Below are 16,840 nucleotides of genomic sequence, written 5' to 3'. Positions count from 1 at the left end.
CGTAATATTTAATCTGCAGCAGCATCCATAACATAAAAGTTATATTTGAGATTTCAACTAATCACTTTGGAATATCAAGACTCAATGTCGATAGGCTCTTGTGAACCAAACACATCTCCTGGGCGAGGAGCTGTCAATCAACCCCTTTTGCCCTGTGGCACCTCCCCTCATCAGCAGGACCAAGTTACTTGAGATCAAGGCAGCCCTTCACAAATGCCAACCAAATATCAGAAGATGCAATGTTTTCTGGGTGGTTTTTATGTGGAACAATGCTGACTGTGAGAGCGCATGCTATTAGGAATGACTATAAGCATCTGCAGCGTTCAAACCTGTGATAGTCTGCCATAGGTCTAAAGTCTCACAACAGTCGAGGTGATGGCTTAAGTCATTGGCCCTAAAAAAAAAGGCAGACTGACCCTTTATGGCACTTCCAGATATAGGTGAGGAATGTTGATTCTCTCTCAGCCAGAAACCTAGTCTTGCAGTTAACAAAATTATAGTGACTACCAAGAAGCTATACACCAATATTAAATATAATGGGGTTGCTATTAACACCCAGCTCCCCCCCCCCCGCCCACCATGAGGGGTGCGAGAGGGTTGGGTGGAGGGTTTAAAAATTAAAAATCGCAAAACGTGACCCCAATCCGCTGCGTACGTGCCCACCGCCCTCTTGGAGAGGCAGGACACTTCATTATAATATTTAAATCAGGCTCCCACAGTGTAGTTGGGATTTAAATCTAACGGCTGCCGGCCGGGTTTCCCAGGGCTTGGGAACCGGAGTTGGGAGCAGGAGTGCTCTCTCCAACCCCTCAAGCAAACCTTCTACTGGTCAGGGCCTCTCCTCGCTGCCGTGATCTGCCAACCCCCCCCCTCTTCACCGATCCCGAGCCTCTTGCTCTGTGATCTGCCGACCCCCAACATCAAAACCCAATCCCGAGCCTCTTGCCTTGCAAACTGCTGACACCGCCCCCCGCCCCCATCAAACCCCGATCCCGAGCCTCTTGACCCGCGATCGGTCACCCCCCCTTCAAATGCAGATCTTTCCTGATTGCCCGGGACCGTCCCCAACAGTCCCCGGTTCTGGCCTCCTACCACTGGCTTTCCCACCCGCCAGATGGCCAGCCTGTCAATCTGGCCAGCTGCCAGGTGGGAAATGGAATTTAAAAAATGATAATTAGGTCCGGCCATAAAATTCGGCAGGACGTCCACGTGTGTAGGGTTTCCAGTTTTACTCCTGCAACCGTGCTCCCCCATTCCTTCCCCGTAAATATCGGGGCCTTAGAATTTTTCTTTAACGAGATATGAGTGCTCTCCCTATTTGTCACAGGACGTGCCACGCACGGAGTATTGGAAAATTAGAAGAAATTTAGGTTCACTGAACCCATTCTTCAGTCATTTTTTCTATGAATAGATATACCTGTAGAACTGCTATTAGTTCTCATCTTTCATGTAAGGGAACCAAAGCAACACCCTTAAGTAAGGAGGCTTTAGTGGTAAAATGCTGGATGATAAAAAGTTGGGTTATAGATTTGACTGGCATTCACGTTTGGCTAATTGAGGGGAAAATCCTCTACTTCACTGAGGTAAAATCAACCCCACAAAGTGCTACCTGCTGTTGAAAAGGGATTTAAAACTCTATCACAGATATAATTAATGCAGCAAAAATTAAAGATATATGTAAAAGTACAATATAATTTACAATTTATATTAATCTAAGTGTAAATATTTAGCGGAGACTTATTTTTAAACCGCTTTTTGATCATTGAGATCAGTCTCATCCCTTATAATACACTATATATCTGAAACACTTAGCCTGTGTTCAATTGAAGTGACTAAAATGTATGATTATTAGTGTGCTGGAAAGTTAATCAGAATAGTTGCAGACCAAGCAATTGAAAGATGCAAAGCATCAGCTAAGTCCCTGTGAGATACTGTTGGTATTAGCTTACCTCACTAGACTCTTCCGGTGTTAATTTTGTATTTACCTTTAGGCATTAATTATTCTGAAATATTTATGTTTCGATAAACAATAATGGAATTAGTAATAATTGGTGCATGCTACAGTATTTAGATACATTGGCAGCTAGCAGAGTAAAGGTAATCTAATGTTAGCAGAGAGCGTTCGCGTGTAACTTCACTGATCCCTGTAGGTTTCGCTGAATACAGATGTCTGTTTTATAGAATTTCAAACGAGAGGAACAGAACTTTGTGGTTCAGAATGAGATCAACAACATGTCTTTCCTGATTGCAGATAATAAGAGCAAGATGTCCAAGGTAAATGTCAATAATGTGTTCTTTAACTTTCATAATGTATATAAACACGCTGGATATTATACAGCACATATTTCTGCAATGAGTTTTTACAATGTCATGATATAGTTGCCAATCGTAGAAATTTTGCAAAATTGAGTTAAATAACGATCACTGTAGTATTGAGATTGGACTCCACAAAGTAAAATTCTCTAATAGCAGATACAGTAATAAAGCCCTGTTTATATTACCATGACTTCATGCAGTGAAAACTTTGATGTGAAGTTATTTGTTCTGCTTCATAATAACAGGTAAATTAATGATATGGTAATGTTTTGATCAAAGATTAAATACAAATGCTGGCAAGGGAAAGGCAATAGAAAATGAGCATCTGGTTTATTGAACCGCTGAGCACACACAGTCAATGTAATTATTATTTAAATTGGAGTTGAGTGGAATAAAGAGAGGTAACATTTTAAGTGATGTACTAAAACTAAAATGCAGGTGGTGGGGTGGGGGGGGCGGTTGGTGGGGGTGCTCTTTATGGAAAGACACCGCCCAGTGTTGCACCTGAGTCATGTAGACAAGGTAGTAGGTGGGATTCTGCAATTGGCCATAGCCCCCCTGAGCAAGGGGGGGCGGGGGGGGGGGGGATCAGTCGGGGTTACCAGTTCTGATTACTATCTAGTGACCCCTGCTGGAAATTGCATTTGTGGACATTGGGTGAGTACAGGATCAGACTTGTATTGCCCGCCAACGCTCACTAGGCTCACACTTGGCAAAATAGCCACTTGGGCTTGATACAGAGAGCTGCTGGTGCCCATGGAACCTTATCCCAGCACCAGTTAGAACCTTTAGGGCAGGAGGGAAGAAAATTGAGGTGCAGCGATCAAAATCTAAAAAAGACAAATATTAAACCTGCATTACTTTGATGATCAGAATACAATCTTTATTTTGATAACTTATGAACTCCTGCTAATGTTTGGGTTTCTTAAAGAGGATATAGTTCCTCCATTTGCTAATGGGAAACTCACTTTATAGTGTTGCATGTGTTTAATGAAACTTTGCTGAAAGAGAATTGTGATTTGCTCTCTTTATAGATAGTAAATGTTAAAGAACCATAACTGAAATTGTTTTCAGGTTTTAATGATTCAAAGAATACAAAAAATTTTAATACGAAACAACATGTTTTTATTTATAAACCAAACTAAATTGAGGCTGGTTGCTATGACTAGCTATCCAGTATTATTGATCAGGCCAGACCAGTGACTATTCATTTAGAGATGGGAGATAAATAGCCATGGCAGATAGCTGGTTATTATTAAAGCAATATCAGATATTAGTAAAAGAATATGTGCTTTTACCTTTTGGGCCTGAGACCAAATACATCATAAACTGATGTGATAGAAGCCTTCTCTGTCTGCTAGTTGGGCAGTCTCAGTCCAATTCCTCATGTGGCTGGCTCCACGGTAGTAATTTGCCCAAATTGACAAAACATTGGCACCCTTAGAAAGGCTCTAAGGATGGCTGGTGCATTGAATGGAAAAATTCACACTAACTCAGATAAATGCACTTCTGAGGTTAGGGTTAAGACACATTGTTGTAGGAGCTTTATTCTGCTAACATCTGTCTTATACCTGAACTGGAAGTGGTTATTGGGCAAAAATGGAAAGTTTGATTCCCAAATGCTGACATCTCATCTTTTAGGCACGAAAAGGTCACCGGAATAAAAACTGTATTATAGATTGTGCATTTAGAGTCCCACGAGTTAACTTCTTGCATTAATTAACAGCACTAAAACAATCCACTGAAGCACAATTACTGTCAAGTTGACATTCCTAATCTCTTTTTTTTGGTTTTAACAAAGTTAGATATTGAAAGTTAAAATGTGTGAAATGTAATTCTCTGTTAACTGTTTTAATTATTTAACGTTTTACTTTAACTTATTACTAACGTTCTTGTATTTTATTTTTTCCTGTGTTTCTCCTTTTTAAAGAAGTGTAAACGAGTTGGCCAAAAGGTCAGACTGCATGATTGTGTCATCATGCAAATAGCTCCACAGCTGGCTTGGCAACTTCAGTGTTTTTTTAAATGATCACATTCACAGCCTATGCAGTTCCCTGAATACTTTACTATGCTCATTGTCTGAAATCTCCGCAGAAGGCTAACTGTGCTTGTCATAAATCGTACAGCTACTGAGAAGAATGTGCAATAAACAGCAATATAGCTTTGAAAGCATAGCTTCCACGCAAAGTATATAGAGGCTAATAGATAGATGGGAAGAAACAAGGCAGTAAATTCAATCAAGCTGTTCATTTATAAATGTCAGCAGAACCCCAAGATTGAATTGCTGTCTTAAACTCACTAGTTTATTTATTAATTTTTTTGACTGTTCTGTGGTAAGCGTAAGAATAATAAATATAATAAGCTAGGAGCTGAAGGTATCTAATATCATTTGACTGGTGTAGATAATACCAGTTCTTTTTTTTTCCAGAAAATACAGGAAAACATGTGGTACATGACATTGAAGGAAATGGATACTGAGTTTATCCTTTATATAAAGCATTAAGCAATTCTGCAAGTAAAATGGTGCATGGGTTATTGTATAGTTTTCAAATGGTGACATTAGCTCGATAATATACCGAAAATCCAATAAAATCACATCACAGGGCAGGATGAAATTTCCTGTGACCTAATTGGTTTTATCCCCTATTGCTTTAAGATTGGTGGGACTTTCTCCTTTGTAATCTAAATTCATCTGTCATATTAACTAATGTGCTCCTATCAGATATCATTGTGAGCTTGAGGTATAGGCAGTCCACCAAGAGAGGTGAGGCTCAGCCACTGAACAGAAGAACTGGGGGGGGGGGGGGGGGGGGCGGGATTTTAACCCAACTCACCTGGCAGGAATGGGACAGGGTGCAGTTAAATTAGCTATGCAAAGAATTACCATCCTGTTCCCACTCGATTACCACCCACCACCATCTTGCCTTGGTCCTTTTTTTTTAAACGGCCAAGGCATTTGCCTGATTGGGGCAGGAGCCTAATTAATACATGCAAATTGGGGTCCTATGATGTCATTCTGAGCCCAATGACATTTTAATGGCCTACTGTGCGGGGCATCTGCCACGGGTGCCTCGCTCAGTAAAAGCTGGCGTGAAAGAAGAGGAGGTTATGTCAAAAATTTACCTTAGAAGAGGCCGTGAGGTTCAGAAGTGCTCCTCTGGACACCACAAGGAAAGTCTGGGCCTCTGCTGTCCCAGGCTCCCCACCTTTCCCACTTGAGGAATGTTCACGTGATGATGGCGGGGACCTACCTAAAAACTGGCTAGTGGCCTCTTTCCGCCCGTTTCAGGCAGGCAGCTGACCAGCGAGTTGCAAATGTGACCCGGAAGTTAAAATAGCCCGGATCTCAAACTGATGATGTCAGGCAGGTTTGATGCTCATCCCATTCTCTGCCCAAGCACTCCCAGTTAAAATCCCTCCCCCCACCGTGGTATGCAGCAGACATACTAGAGTGAAAAACATAGTGGTGTTTCTCTCTAAAGTCAAAATGTGATAATTTGACAAAAGACAAGATGTAAATCTTACATTGGTAGTTGTATTAGTATTTCAACCTTTTTAGAAACAGAATGAGGGTGATTTTAAACCCCAAGAATGGGTGGATTGGGGGTGGGTGGTAGTGAAAATAGTTGGTTTTTTGGGTCGCAACCGCAAAATTTTCGGATTTTGCATGCCCAGTGGGAAGCCTGTACTTTTCCGTGCCGACGTTAAACCCGGAAATAAAGCCGGGTTGCGATCGCGACCCAAAAAATAACTATTTTCAACTCCCACACGCCCCCAACCCACCCATTCTTGGGGGTTAAAATCACCCCCAATAAGTCAAAAATTGTTACAGAACAAAATATCTGCACGTATTTATTTTGCAGCATGTTGCAGTTCTGAAGCAATTAGATAAGCTTCTCCCAGGAAGCAGCTAGTAGTGCCAAAATTGATCTTGTTTCAAGCAGCCTTTCAGACATGGTAACATGATGCTTATTTTTGTTTTGTTGATGAATACTACAATTGGGCTTGTTTCTATATAAAAGTGCTGCTGGAGCTCTGAGCTGCAGCAAGCGCTGACCTAAAACAAGAACATAAGATGATAAAGTAGACACTGAGATATGCTGAGAGTTAGTAATGCTACAGTAAAAGCTAGTGTGCAGCTAACCTACCATTAGCACAGCTTACCAATACATTCCATTTGTATTGTGAGTAGTATCATCTCTGTGTTACTTGCACTGGTGTGTAACATTTCTAAATATTTGGAGCAGTGTAGTTCCATAGATCATATTCACGATACTATTGTGTGTGTGACAGCAATATTAATGAAATACTATCCTGATATTTTACTCCAGCTGAAGTGAAAATTATATGAAAACAAGATTAGTTTAATTTATTTCTTAATGAAATGAATGCTGGCCGCTGTGATTGATTTTTTACTTAATTCACACAAAAGACATGCATAACTCTTTTGCAGCGATCCTTGCGAGTGATACTGTGTCAGTCACACAGTCACGCAGTACCTCAATTACTGCTATCAGTTCTCTTTTATTATATGTTTAAAGGGATTGTGCTGTAGGTTTATTCTGGCTTGCAAGCCCTAAATTCCTGTTTACAGAACATTCAAACTGTCATCAATTAAAATATGTCCTCATTAGCCCGTGAAGTAGTGAAGAGGTGTCTTTTCTCACCTCCTTAGGTCAAAAAGGAAATTTTGTTTGTAGCAATGTTTTCTGACAATTACACAAATGCAATTTATGTAGAAAAGCTTTCACATTAAGACTGATCTTTTGAAATTTCCCTAAAACATTGGTGTGTAAAATTAGGCTTCATCCTGAAAGCTCAGTGGCTCAATGCACCGTATGATATGGAACTGATCCATGCGCTGAACAACATAACCCCTTTAAGCTCTCAATTTTTGAATAGAGTTATGCTGATAAACAATACTAATGCAAAACATCTCACTTTCATACAAAATTTAATTTCTTTTAGGCTGAAGGGCAAGGCCAGGAAAGGAAAAAAATAAAGCGCAGAGGAGACTATTACTCAATACAGACCTCGCTGATTGTGGCTGCCCTTAAAAAGTTGCTTCCTATCGGTTTAAATATGTGCACTCCAGGAGACCAAGAGTTAATCTCATTGGCCAAACTCCGATACAGTCTGGTAAGATCCCAATTTTTTTCTCTAATACTGTGCCTTCCAAACTTTACTTACTTACTTATTAGCTTTATCAGTCAGTAGAATCAACAAGGTTGACAGTTATAATATTAAACTTGCATCTAATGTTATTTTTTGGATTCTGTTTTAGTTTAGGTTCATCAAAGTTAAGTCCTGAAGGTTTTTTGTCCTCTTTGTTCTCAAAATCAACATCAAATATTCCTAGTCTCGCCTGGTTCCATTCTTATCTATCCAGTTGTAGCCAGAGAATCATCTGCAATGGCTTTTTTTCCTGCTCTCGCACCGTTACCTCTGGAGTCCCCCATGGATCGATCCTTAGCCCCCTCCTAGTTCTTACCTACATGCTGCCCCTCAGCGACATCATCCGAAAACACAACGTCGGGTTCCACATGTACGCTGACGATACCCAGCTTTACCTCAAACCGACTCCATCCCTCTCTCTGGCCACTATCAGGGGCTGAACCAGACCGTTCATAACCTTGGTGTCCTATTTGACTCAGAGATGAGCTTTCGACCACATATCCGCTCTATCACCAAAACGGCCTACTTCCACCTCCGTAACATCACCCATCTCTGCCCCTGCCTCAGCTCAGCTGCTGCTGAAACCCTCATGCATGCCTTTGTTACCTCTATTCCAATGCTCTCCTGGCCGGACTCCCATCCTCCACCCTCCTTAATCTTGAGCTCATTCAAAACTCTACTGCCCGTATCCTAACTCGCACCAATCCTGTTCACCCATCGCCTCTATGCTCGCTGACTACATTGGCTCCTGGTCCAGGAACACCTCAATTTTAAAATTCTCATACTTGTTTTCAAATCCCTCCATGGCCTTACTCCTCTCTATCTCTGTAACCTCCTCCAGCCCTATTACCCTCCGAGATCTCTGCACTCCTCCAATTCTTTCCTCTTCCACATCCCTGATTTTAATCACTCCACCATTAGCAGCCGTGCCTTCAGCTGCCTAGGCCCTCAGCTCTGGAATTCTCTCCCTAAATCTCTCCGCCTCTACCTCTCTCTCCTCCTTTAAGATACTCCTTAAAACCTACCTCTTTGACCAAGCTTTTGGTCACCTGCCCTAATATCTCCTTATGTAACTCGGTGTCAAATTTTGTTTGATAATCACTCCTGTGAAGCGCCTAGGGATGTTTTACTATGTTAAAGGCACTATATAAATGTAAGTTGTTGTAGGTTGGATCTGGAGAGAATTGATTAAACACAGTTTATAATTTAATCTCATCTAAACAATGTGCCTTAGCCTCAAGCTTACACCATCAGCTTAATTGTTATTTTCTGATTTTGGAGCTCTTTTGCTAAGCATGTCTTGCTGTAATTTTCCAGTCTGGAAAAAAAGGAAGCAAAACTAGGTATTTTTTGATGAGTCCACTGTCATGCTAATTGGTCCCTAGACATGGAATAGATTTCTGCCCTTAAGTCAACTTGTTATCACAATACTCATACCATTTATAGACTGAGCTTTTTTTTTGTTTTGCCCATAAGTATATTTATAGGTGCCGTTTCACAAATATGAGACCATAATTTAATCATTTTAAATGTATATTTTTATTTTAAGCTGTTCTTGAACTCCCTTGAGGAAACCTTAGGATTATATTGGAATTCTTGTAATATTGTGTTCCTTACAGTTGTGTTATTCTATCAACAGAAAGACACAGATGAGGAAGTTAAAGAATTCCTTGCAGATAACTTGCATTTACAGGATAAGGTAATGTTAAAGTATATATATCTCTGAGGACTTGGTGATACCGAGCCTTGTTTTCAATATAAATAGTTCTCTTTCCTTTTCGGTTCTGTTGAAAGGTCTCACCTAAAATGTTAGTCTGGTTTTGATTTTCAGAAACGCCATGATCTTCTGCGTATTCCCAACACTTGCTGTTTTAATTTCAGACTCAAGCATTTATGAGGTTTTTTCATCTCTATTTTGTTTGTTACTTAGCTTACATGGGCCAGTTTTTCCTTCATATTAAAGCAGTTGAAATCCCAATATGTAGTATAAACATAACTAACATTCCCTTCAAATAAAAAGGAGACATGTTAGGCTTTTAGAAGTCATCCTTAAATTCTCCATCAAGTTACTGTTACATGATGTGGAGATGCCGGTGATGGACTGGGGTTGACAATTGTAAACAATTTTACAACACCAAGTTATAGTCCAACAATTTTATTTGAAATTCACAAGCTTTCAGAGGCTTCCTCCTTCCTCAGTTGAATGTTGTGGAAATGTCATTTGTGGAAATGTCATTGTGGAATGTCATTTCCACAACATTCACCTGAGGAAGGAGGAAGCCTCCGAAAGCTTGTGAATTTCAAATAAAATTGTTGGACTATAACTTGGTGTTGTAAAATTGTTTACAAGTTACTGTTACAGTTAGGGCTTTCTCCCAACACTTTTATCATGTGTTCACGGCAAAAAGGCAGTTTCCACAAACAGACCAACTCTTCTATGAACTGAAACCCACACCCATGTAATTGCATGCCCAGACATCCTCACACGATCAGGCACAGAGTGGGGACCAGGCAGAGGCTAATTCTGCTCCACTTTTGACAGTGTAATTACACCCTAGAAGCAAATTGCAATCTTGAAAGAGAGTAAGAATGGGAAGGAGGAGGAAACTAAGTACTTTAGAAGAGACATATATGGTACTGTGCAGACACAAACAGGACCACAAACTGCAGGAAAAACATTTCCCCAGCGCAGGGAGAAAAGGAACATCTGTAGATAGCACCCACTGCAAGCCATTATGCTGGACACAGCCAGCCACAGCATAGCATCTCCACCTCTATTATGGCTGAATTCAAAACGATCCCTCTGAATGTCAAGAGTCTGAATCACCCAGCCAGACAACCAGACAAAAGTCCTGACTTACCTCATATTGGAGCAGGAAAACATGTCATTTCTGCAGCTGCCACACCTCATCAATTCAGAGCGCACCAAACAGTGGCAGCCACTACTCGACCATGAGCCGAGGAATGGCCTAACTGATTATCAAGCATTTACCCTTCACCCTGGAATGACTATCCCTAGAAAGGATGGCTGCTTTATCCTGATAAAAGATTGAATGAGGAGAGTGTATCACAATGTTCAGTGTACCTGGTCAGATCATTGACTTCCCCACATCAACATTCTTCTCACTTGCCCCTCACATTGAAATCACAGTGATCATGGGAAGAGATTTAAACTATGCCCTTTGTACCCAACTGGATATATTCCCAGCAGACCCAGCGCAAGCTGCTAGAACAATCGATGGTTATATAATGACCTAGGCCTGATAGATATATGGTGAATCAAGCGTGCCACAAAGAAGGGATTTTCCTTCTATTAAAACCCATGCAAAATGCAATCTAGAATAAAATGCTCCTTCTAGAAGCATACACACCTGCCTGAGTCAATAGCTGCTGTATCAGGTTCATTGCCCTCTCTGACTGTGCATCAAGAACTCTCCAACTGACGCTTGCTAACCTACCAGACCACCTCTGGTCCTAACCCTAACCCTAACCCAACACTCCCTGGTGAAGCAGAGTTTGTGGCCGCCTTGTGGGTGCAGCTGCCCTGCTGCAGAGAAGATCTCCTCAATACATCCTCTACATTATTTTGGGAAAGCTGCTCCACAATGGCTACATCATTAATTTCTCTTCTGCCAAGAGACGCAGAGGATTGCACACCCATAGAGACCTGGAGTAAAGAGTAATAAAGCTAGAAACTCAGCACAAAAGACACCTATTGGAGAACAATGAGCAAGTCTTGATAGAGGCCAGAGGTGAACAAACAGCTTGTTAATTGCAGGAACAGAAAAATTCTTGCAGCATATTGGGGCCAAATATTATGAGCAGCGTGACAAGCCAGGACATCTCCTATCATACACTCTGTGACAACAAAGCACAGAACATAATTCAGTTAGGAAAACAGAGGGTGCACTAAACTGATCTCACCAAAATCAACAAGGAATTTGTGGGTTTCTATATCTCACTATACACCAAAGAGCCTCAGGCCTTCCCATAGGAAACATCTCATCACCCTGTGATTAGCTTCATAGCCCTAATGCCCTCAGACTGACAGATTGCTTGTTGTAGTACTGCCAAAAGATAGCTCAGAATTTCTTTGACAATATCCCAGAACAAAGGGAATTAAACACCGGTATTTTTCATAGTAAATTTAGGTGGCAGAAATTCACTGGTTTCAAAACAGCATTAGCCCGTACAATTACAGCTGCCAAATAAACATGTAGTGTAAACAGCTCGTATTTTCTTGTAATGCTTGTAATTGAATGAAATGGCATGACTCCTTCCTGAGAAACCCATTGATCTGTTCTGGTCATTTTGATTAGTCTGTGATTGCAGAAATTAACATTTGCCCAGACATTAATAGGGACCAGTGACATTATTCGGGTCCAAAAACAAGGACGTTATGCTAAATCTTTACAAATCATTGGTTAGGCCTCAGCTGGAGTATTGTGTACAATTCTGGGCACAACACTTTAGGAAGGATGTCAAGCCCTTGGAGAGGTTACATAGGAGGTTTATCAGGATGACACCAGGGATGAGGGACTTCAGTTATGTGGAGAGTTTGTTCTCCTTAGAGCAGAGAAGGTTAGGGGAGACCTAATAGAGGTATTCAAAATTATGACGGGTTTTGATACAGCAAACAGGGAGAAACTGTTTCCTCTTGCAAGTGGGCCGGTAACCAGAGGTCAAGATTTAAAATAATTGGGAAAAGAACTAGAGGGGAAAGAGGAGAATTTTTTTCACACAGAGGATTGTTAAGATCTGGAATGCACTACCTGAAAGGGTAGTGGAATCAGATTCCATAGGAACTTTCAAAAGGCAAGTGGACATGACTTGAAGGGAACAAATTTGCAGGGTTATGAGGAAAAAGCTGGGGTGTGGGACTAAGTTGGACAGCTCTTTCAACAGGCACAGGCATGACAGGCCAAATGGCTTCCTTCTGTGCTGCAAAATTCTATGATTCTATGACCCTATCATTAATAGGGGCAGTTCTGATGAAAAATCGTCGACCTGAAACGTTAGCCCTGTTTCACTCTCCACAGATACTGCCTGACCTGCTGAATGTTTCCAGCATTTTCTGTTTTTATTTCAGATTTCCAGCATCTGCAGTATTTTGCTTTTGTATTAATAAGGACCCTGTTGGACAGAAGGATATTAATGGGTCTGCATTCAACAGACAATAGCATAAGAAACAGGAACAACCTTCAGAAGTACATTGATGCCTACGACATACGAGATTAGGATGTATTTTTTCTGTAGCCTGCAGAAATTGAGTGGAATGACTGACAAGCAGGTTTTCATGCATCATAATTTTACTCAGTATCTGTTAATGCTTCATCTAAGTACAACTGAATTAACACCGATAATAAAGCCTCTGTATCCTGACTAATTTACAGATCAAACAACCTGCTCTTTGTCTTGTAGACAACTGGAGTCTGGTCTGCATTTTGAAATTTGATCAGGAAAGGCAGCTTCCGTTTTAAGCCTGGCTATAGTTAAAGCTGTATGAAATAAGGACAGAACAATTTCCTATTTGATGCAGGATGAAAATTTGCTTTTGTCACATACCTGTTGCGATTTTATAGTTGTATTAATGATCCTTCAATCCTCCATGCAGTCTGATGACCCAGCAGTTAGATGGCAGCTTAACTTATATAAAGATATTGCCAAGCCTGAAGAGAGAATGGATCCTCAGAAGGTTGTGGAACGTGTACAAAAGATTTCGGCTGCTGTTTTCCACTTGGAACAGGTAACCAGAGCTTCTAACAAGGCATTTATAATCATTCATGTGACTGTGGACTAAAGACTATAATCCCATGTAAAAGAACAAACATTACTCTCTTGGCCAAGTTGTGTGATATGACAATTTGACTATTGGCATATTGAACCACTGGAGACGGTTCCCAGTAACTGGCATCATGATATAAGAAAGGATCTTTCAATGGTGACAGAATTTAGACTATTCGCCTCTGAGGTACTCATTATACCAGTATAAAATTAAAAGGATTTTAAATACTCCAGTTATGTAATAAAACAGGATAAAATGCTCACCTTTATATCTAAGAGACTGCATTTTTGTCCAAATGTTTCACCATCTCAAAGAATAAAAATGTTTTCATATAAAAATGTTTTGGGCTCCAAACCCGGAAGGGAAGTAGGCTGGTTGATCGCAACCCTAATGAGGCCAATCAAAGCCTCTTCCGGGTTTCAGGCCCGGCAGCCAGCCTGATTGACAGGCTGGCTGCCGACAAGAGCTGCACATCCAAGGTTGGGGGGGGTGGCGATAGGGAGAAAGAGTGAGAGAGAGACCTCGTCGGCAGTTAGGATAGAGATGGTGGAGGGGGGGGAGACAAAGATTAGAGGGCGGACATCGGGATCAGAGGGAGGACATTGGGATCAGAGTTGGAGGGGGGGTCCAGGCAGCATCATTTTTAAGGTATGTTTATTTAATTTGTTTACTATGTGAAATGTAATTTTTTAAAGTTTATTTAGTTTATTTTTCACTGATCAGGCCCTTCCCGCCTGGTTTTACCAGACATGAATGGGAAGCCGTGGGAAAGCCGCCCAGGTAACGTTAAAATCTTTTTAACTATCCAATACCCAAAAAATAACCTACTTTAAGTACCTCAATGAGGTATATTCGCTCCTTTAATTATCAGCCCATCGGATTTAAGTGGGGCCCGGACTTCCAGGTGACTGCTGTCGCACGCATACAAATTTGCCAGAGTCTCATTCAAAGATGTGCGGGTTCCAGCCGGGATGTCTGCCCGCTCCCAAAAACAGCAATTTTGATTGACCCCCACACCCAACCCACCCATTTTTCCCTTTTAAAATCGTGTCCCACATATCTAAGAACAAAGATTTATTGGAACAATTCCTTCAAATCATTTCCTTTTTTTTGGCTTACTTAAAAGATGAGAGATATCAGTACTTTGCTTACATAACAACAGTGACCACTTCAAAAGTAATCCATTGGCTGTAAGACACTTTGGGATGTTCAAGGACATGATAAAACACTGAAGAAATACAATTTTTTTCTTTCTTCTTTACCACATTATTATTAAGCTAGTAATTCCCTGGTTAATTGTGTTATTTTTTTCTAAGGTGGAGCAACCATTGCGGTCAAAGAAGACAGGGTGGCAAAAGCTGTTATCCAAACAACGCAAAAGAGCAGTGGTTGCCTGCTTCAGGATGGCACCACTGTATAATCTGCCAAGGTAGAAGTGGTGCAGCATTTTCATTTGTTCAGAAACAAATTATACCAGCGTTTGTTTCTCCTATTTATTCTTTATTTTACTTTGTTATTGTCTTGTATTTTATTTTTTATTGAAGTTACAGCTTACATTTTAAAGCTGATTTTTGGATAGATCAATTTTTTTACACTTGTTGATAATCGCTCCCAATCATTATTGACGTCTTTTTCTCACCTTCTTTAAACCTGTGTTCTCCAATCAAGAGGGTGAGCCGATGTTCTGCCACTCTATTGTTCGGACTGGGGCATATACAGTAAACTTCCTCTGTTACCTTTTTCCCCTCCCTTCTTGTAGGAAAGTTCTTCATTTCTTTCTTGGAGCCTAACCACAACCCCGCCAACAGCCTGGTCATGATTGGCATGTGAAAAATCACATTGCAATCCCTCACCTTAAGTTAGTCTTTTTAACTGTGTGATGCTTGCCAGACAGCATTTTATGAACCTAGTCATGAAATTTTGTTTGTTAATTATATATCATGCAGAACATCTGTGCACTTTCAAATTTAATTAATTGCTAGAATAATTAATGGAATGACCAAATGCCAGTCTTTGGCAAACACTTATTCACATATTCCTTTAAAAAAAATCATCAATAATGTAACATCTTAATGCAGAGAAAATCATTACAGGAACTTTGTTTTAATTCACACAATATGGTGAAGTATCCCACAGTTAATTCGGAAACATATCTGTGCTTTTAAATTGATCAATGCAAAAAATGTATCCCTTTTCTTTAGACACAAAATTAACATTTACTTCCTGAACTCCTATCAACATCTGTGGCTGGAAAAACTATATAAGAACACTGACTTTGAGAATCTTATCGTCTATTTGACGGTAAAGTAACATTTGATTGATAGGCACTGATTCCTGTCCTGTGCACACATTCTGCTTAGCACACCTACTGTGTTCAGTTTGTACAATGAACCTTACAGAATCTGATTGGTCAGTTTGCCAAACAAAAACCTCTGCAAACCTTACATAGAAAAGGTAAAAAGAACAGTGCAAGTATTTAAAAGGAAAAATAATATGCACTGTACTTACTTGTTAAGCACTTTGGGATGTTTTTACTACATTAAAGGTGCTATATAAATGCAAGATGTTGTTGTTATTGCCATATTCATTGTGACTGTGCTTTATTGCAAACCTGATGGCAACTAAAAAAAAACTGAGGTAAAAGTATACTTACCAATATGGTCAACCAGTGCAGCTGTTTAATGCTGTTACTATATGACATTTTATGCAGACTACTTTTACTCTGAAGCTGAGGGTGTACCCACAATATTTCTTCTGAGGTAGTGAAGGAAGTGTGGACAGGAATACCCAGTTAAAGCAGTCCTTAAAGATATAAGAATCCTTTTGTTGACTGATCCCAATTCTTGGGCTAGTTATGGTGCAGTAGGAAATTACAATTAAAACAAATGGGCGTGGAATTTCTGGAGAGCACAGCTCACCACAATTAACCGTAACAGTGACTATTTAAAATTAAACAAAGTTCAGCATATCACTTTTTCTTAAAACTTTTTTTTTCATTTGAATTGTACTTTATACAACATCTAAACTCTTATTCAACTTCTAAAATAATCTACACTTCGATTAGTGTGATCTTGGTATGTGATCATGATACATCATTGACCAATCAGAGGACTGGAATTGTACAAATCTCTACTAATGGTCTTTATCCATTATTTTACATAATAAAGTCTCCCTTAATCTACTAAAAGTTGTGTCTCACCTCCTCCTCCTGATCTTACTATACCCTCCCACTTCCTAGGCATCGTGCTGTTAACCTCTTCCTTCAGAGTTATCAGAAATCATGGATAGAGACAGAAGAGTACTCATTTGAGGAGAAACTAATTGAGGACTTAGCTGTAAGTACTGGCCTCTGTGTGACTGGTTTCTAGCTCCAGCACAAGTGGCCATGCTGCATTCTGCAAGAAGTGCTGTTGCCAAGCTGTCTACAATATGTCTATTGTAATAGGCTAGTTTCGGGGTAGTTGTTTTTTGTTGCGGCTTTGCATTGGAAACTGGAATGGAACTTAGCTACTGTGTACTGTGTATGGTAGGAACCTATGAGCTGAGTAAGATGGACTGGCTTTA

The 16,840-nt window shown here is 40.3% G+C and overlaps 1 protein-coding gene across 1 annotated transcript in view; it reads left to right on the top strand.

Moving 5' to 3' along the window:
- ryr3 (ryanodine receptor 3) overlaps window positions 1-16,840 on the top strand; it is a 399,971-nt gene that overhangs the window by 305,727 nt on the left and 77,404 nt on the right. The window contains exons 69-74 of the mRNA XM_067991361.1: window positions 2,182-2,274; window positions 7,285-7,455; window positions 9,131-9,190; window positions 13,106-13,237; window positions 14,593-14,705; window positions 16,515-16,611. Coding sequence (XP_067847462.1) covers window positions 2,182-2,274; window positions 7,285-7,455; window positions 9,131-9,190; window positions 13,106-13,237; window positions 14,593-14,705; window positions 16,515-16,611 — 666 coding nt within the window. The remainder of the gene's footprint in view (window positions 1-2,181; window positions 2,275-7,284; window positions 7,456-9,130; window positions 9,191-13,105; window positions 13,238-14,592; window positions 14,706-16,514; window positions 16,612-16,840) is intronic.

Source organism: Heptranchias perlo, chromosome 10 (assembly GCF_035084215.1).
Source record: "Heptranchias perlo isolate sHepPer1 chromosome 10, sHepPer1.hap1, whole genome shotgun sequence".
NCBI classification, from domain to species: domain Eukaryota; kingdom Metazoa; phylum Chordata; class Chondrichthyes; order Hexanchiformes; family Hexanchidae; genus Heptranchias; species Heptranchias perlo.
This window is presented reverse-complemented; position numbering and strand designations above follow the sequence as displayed.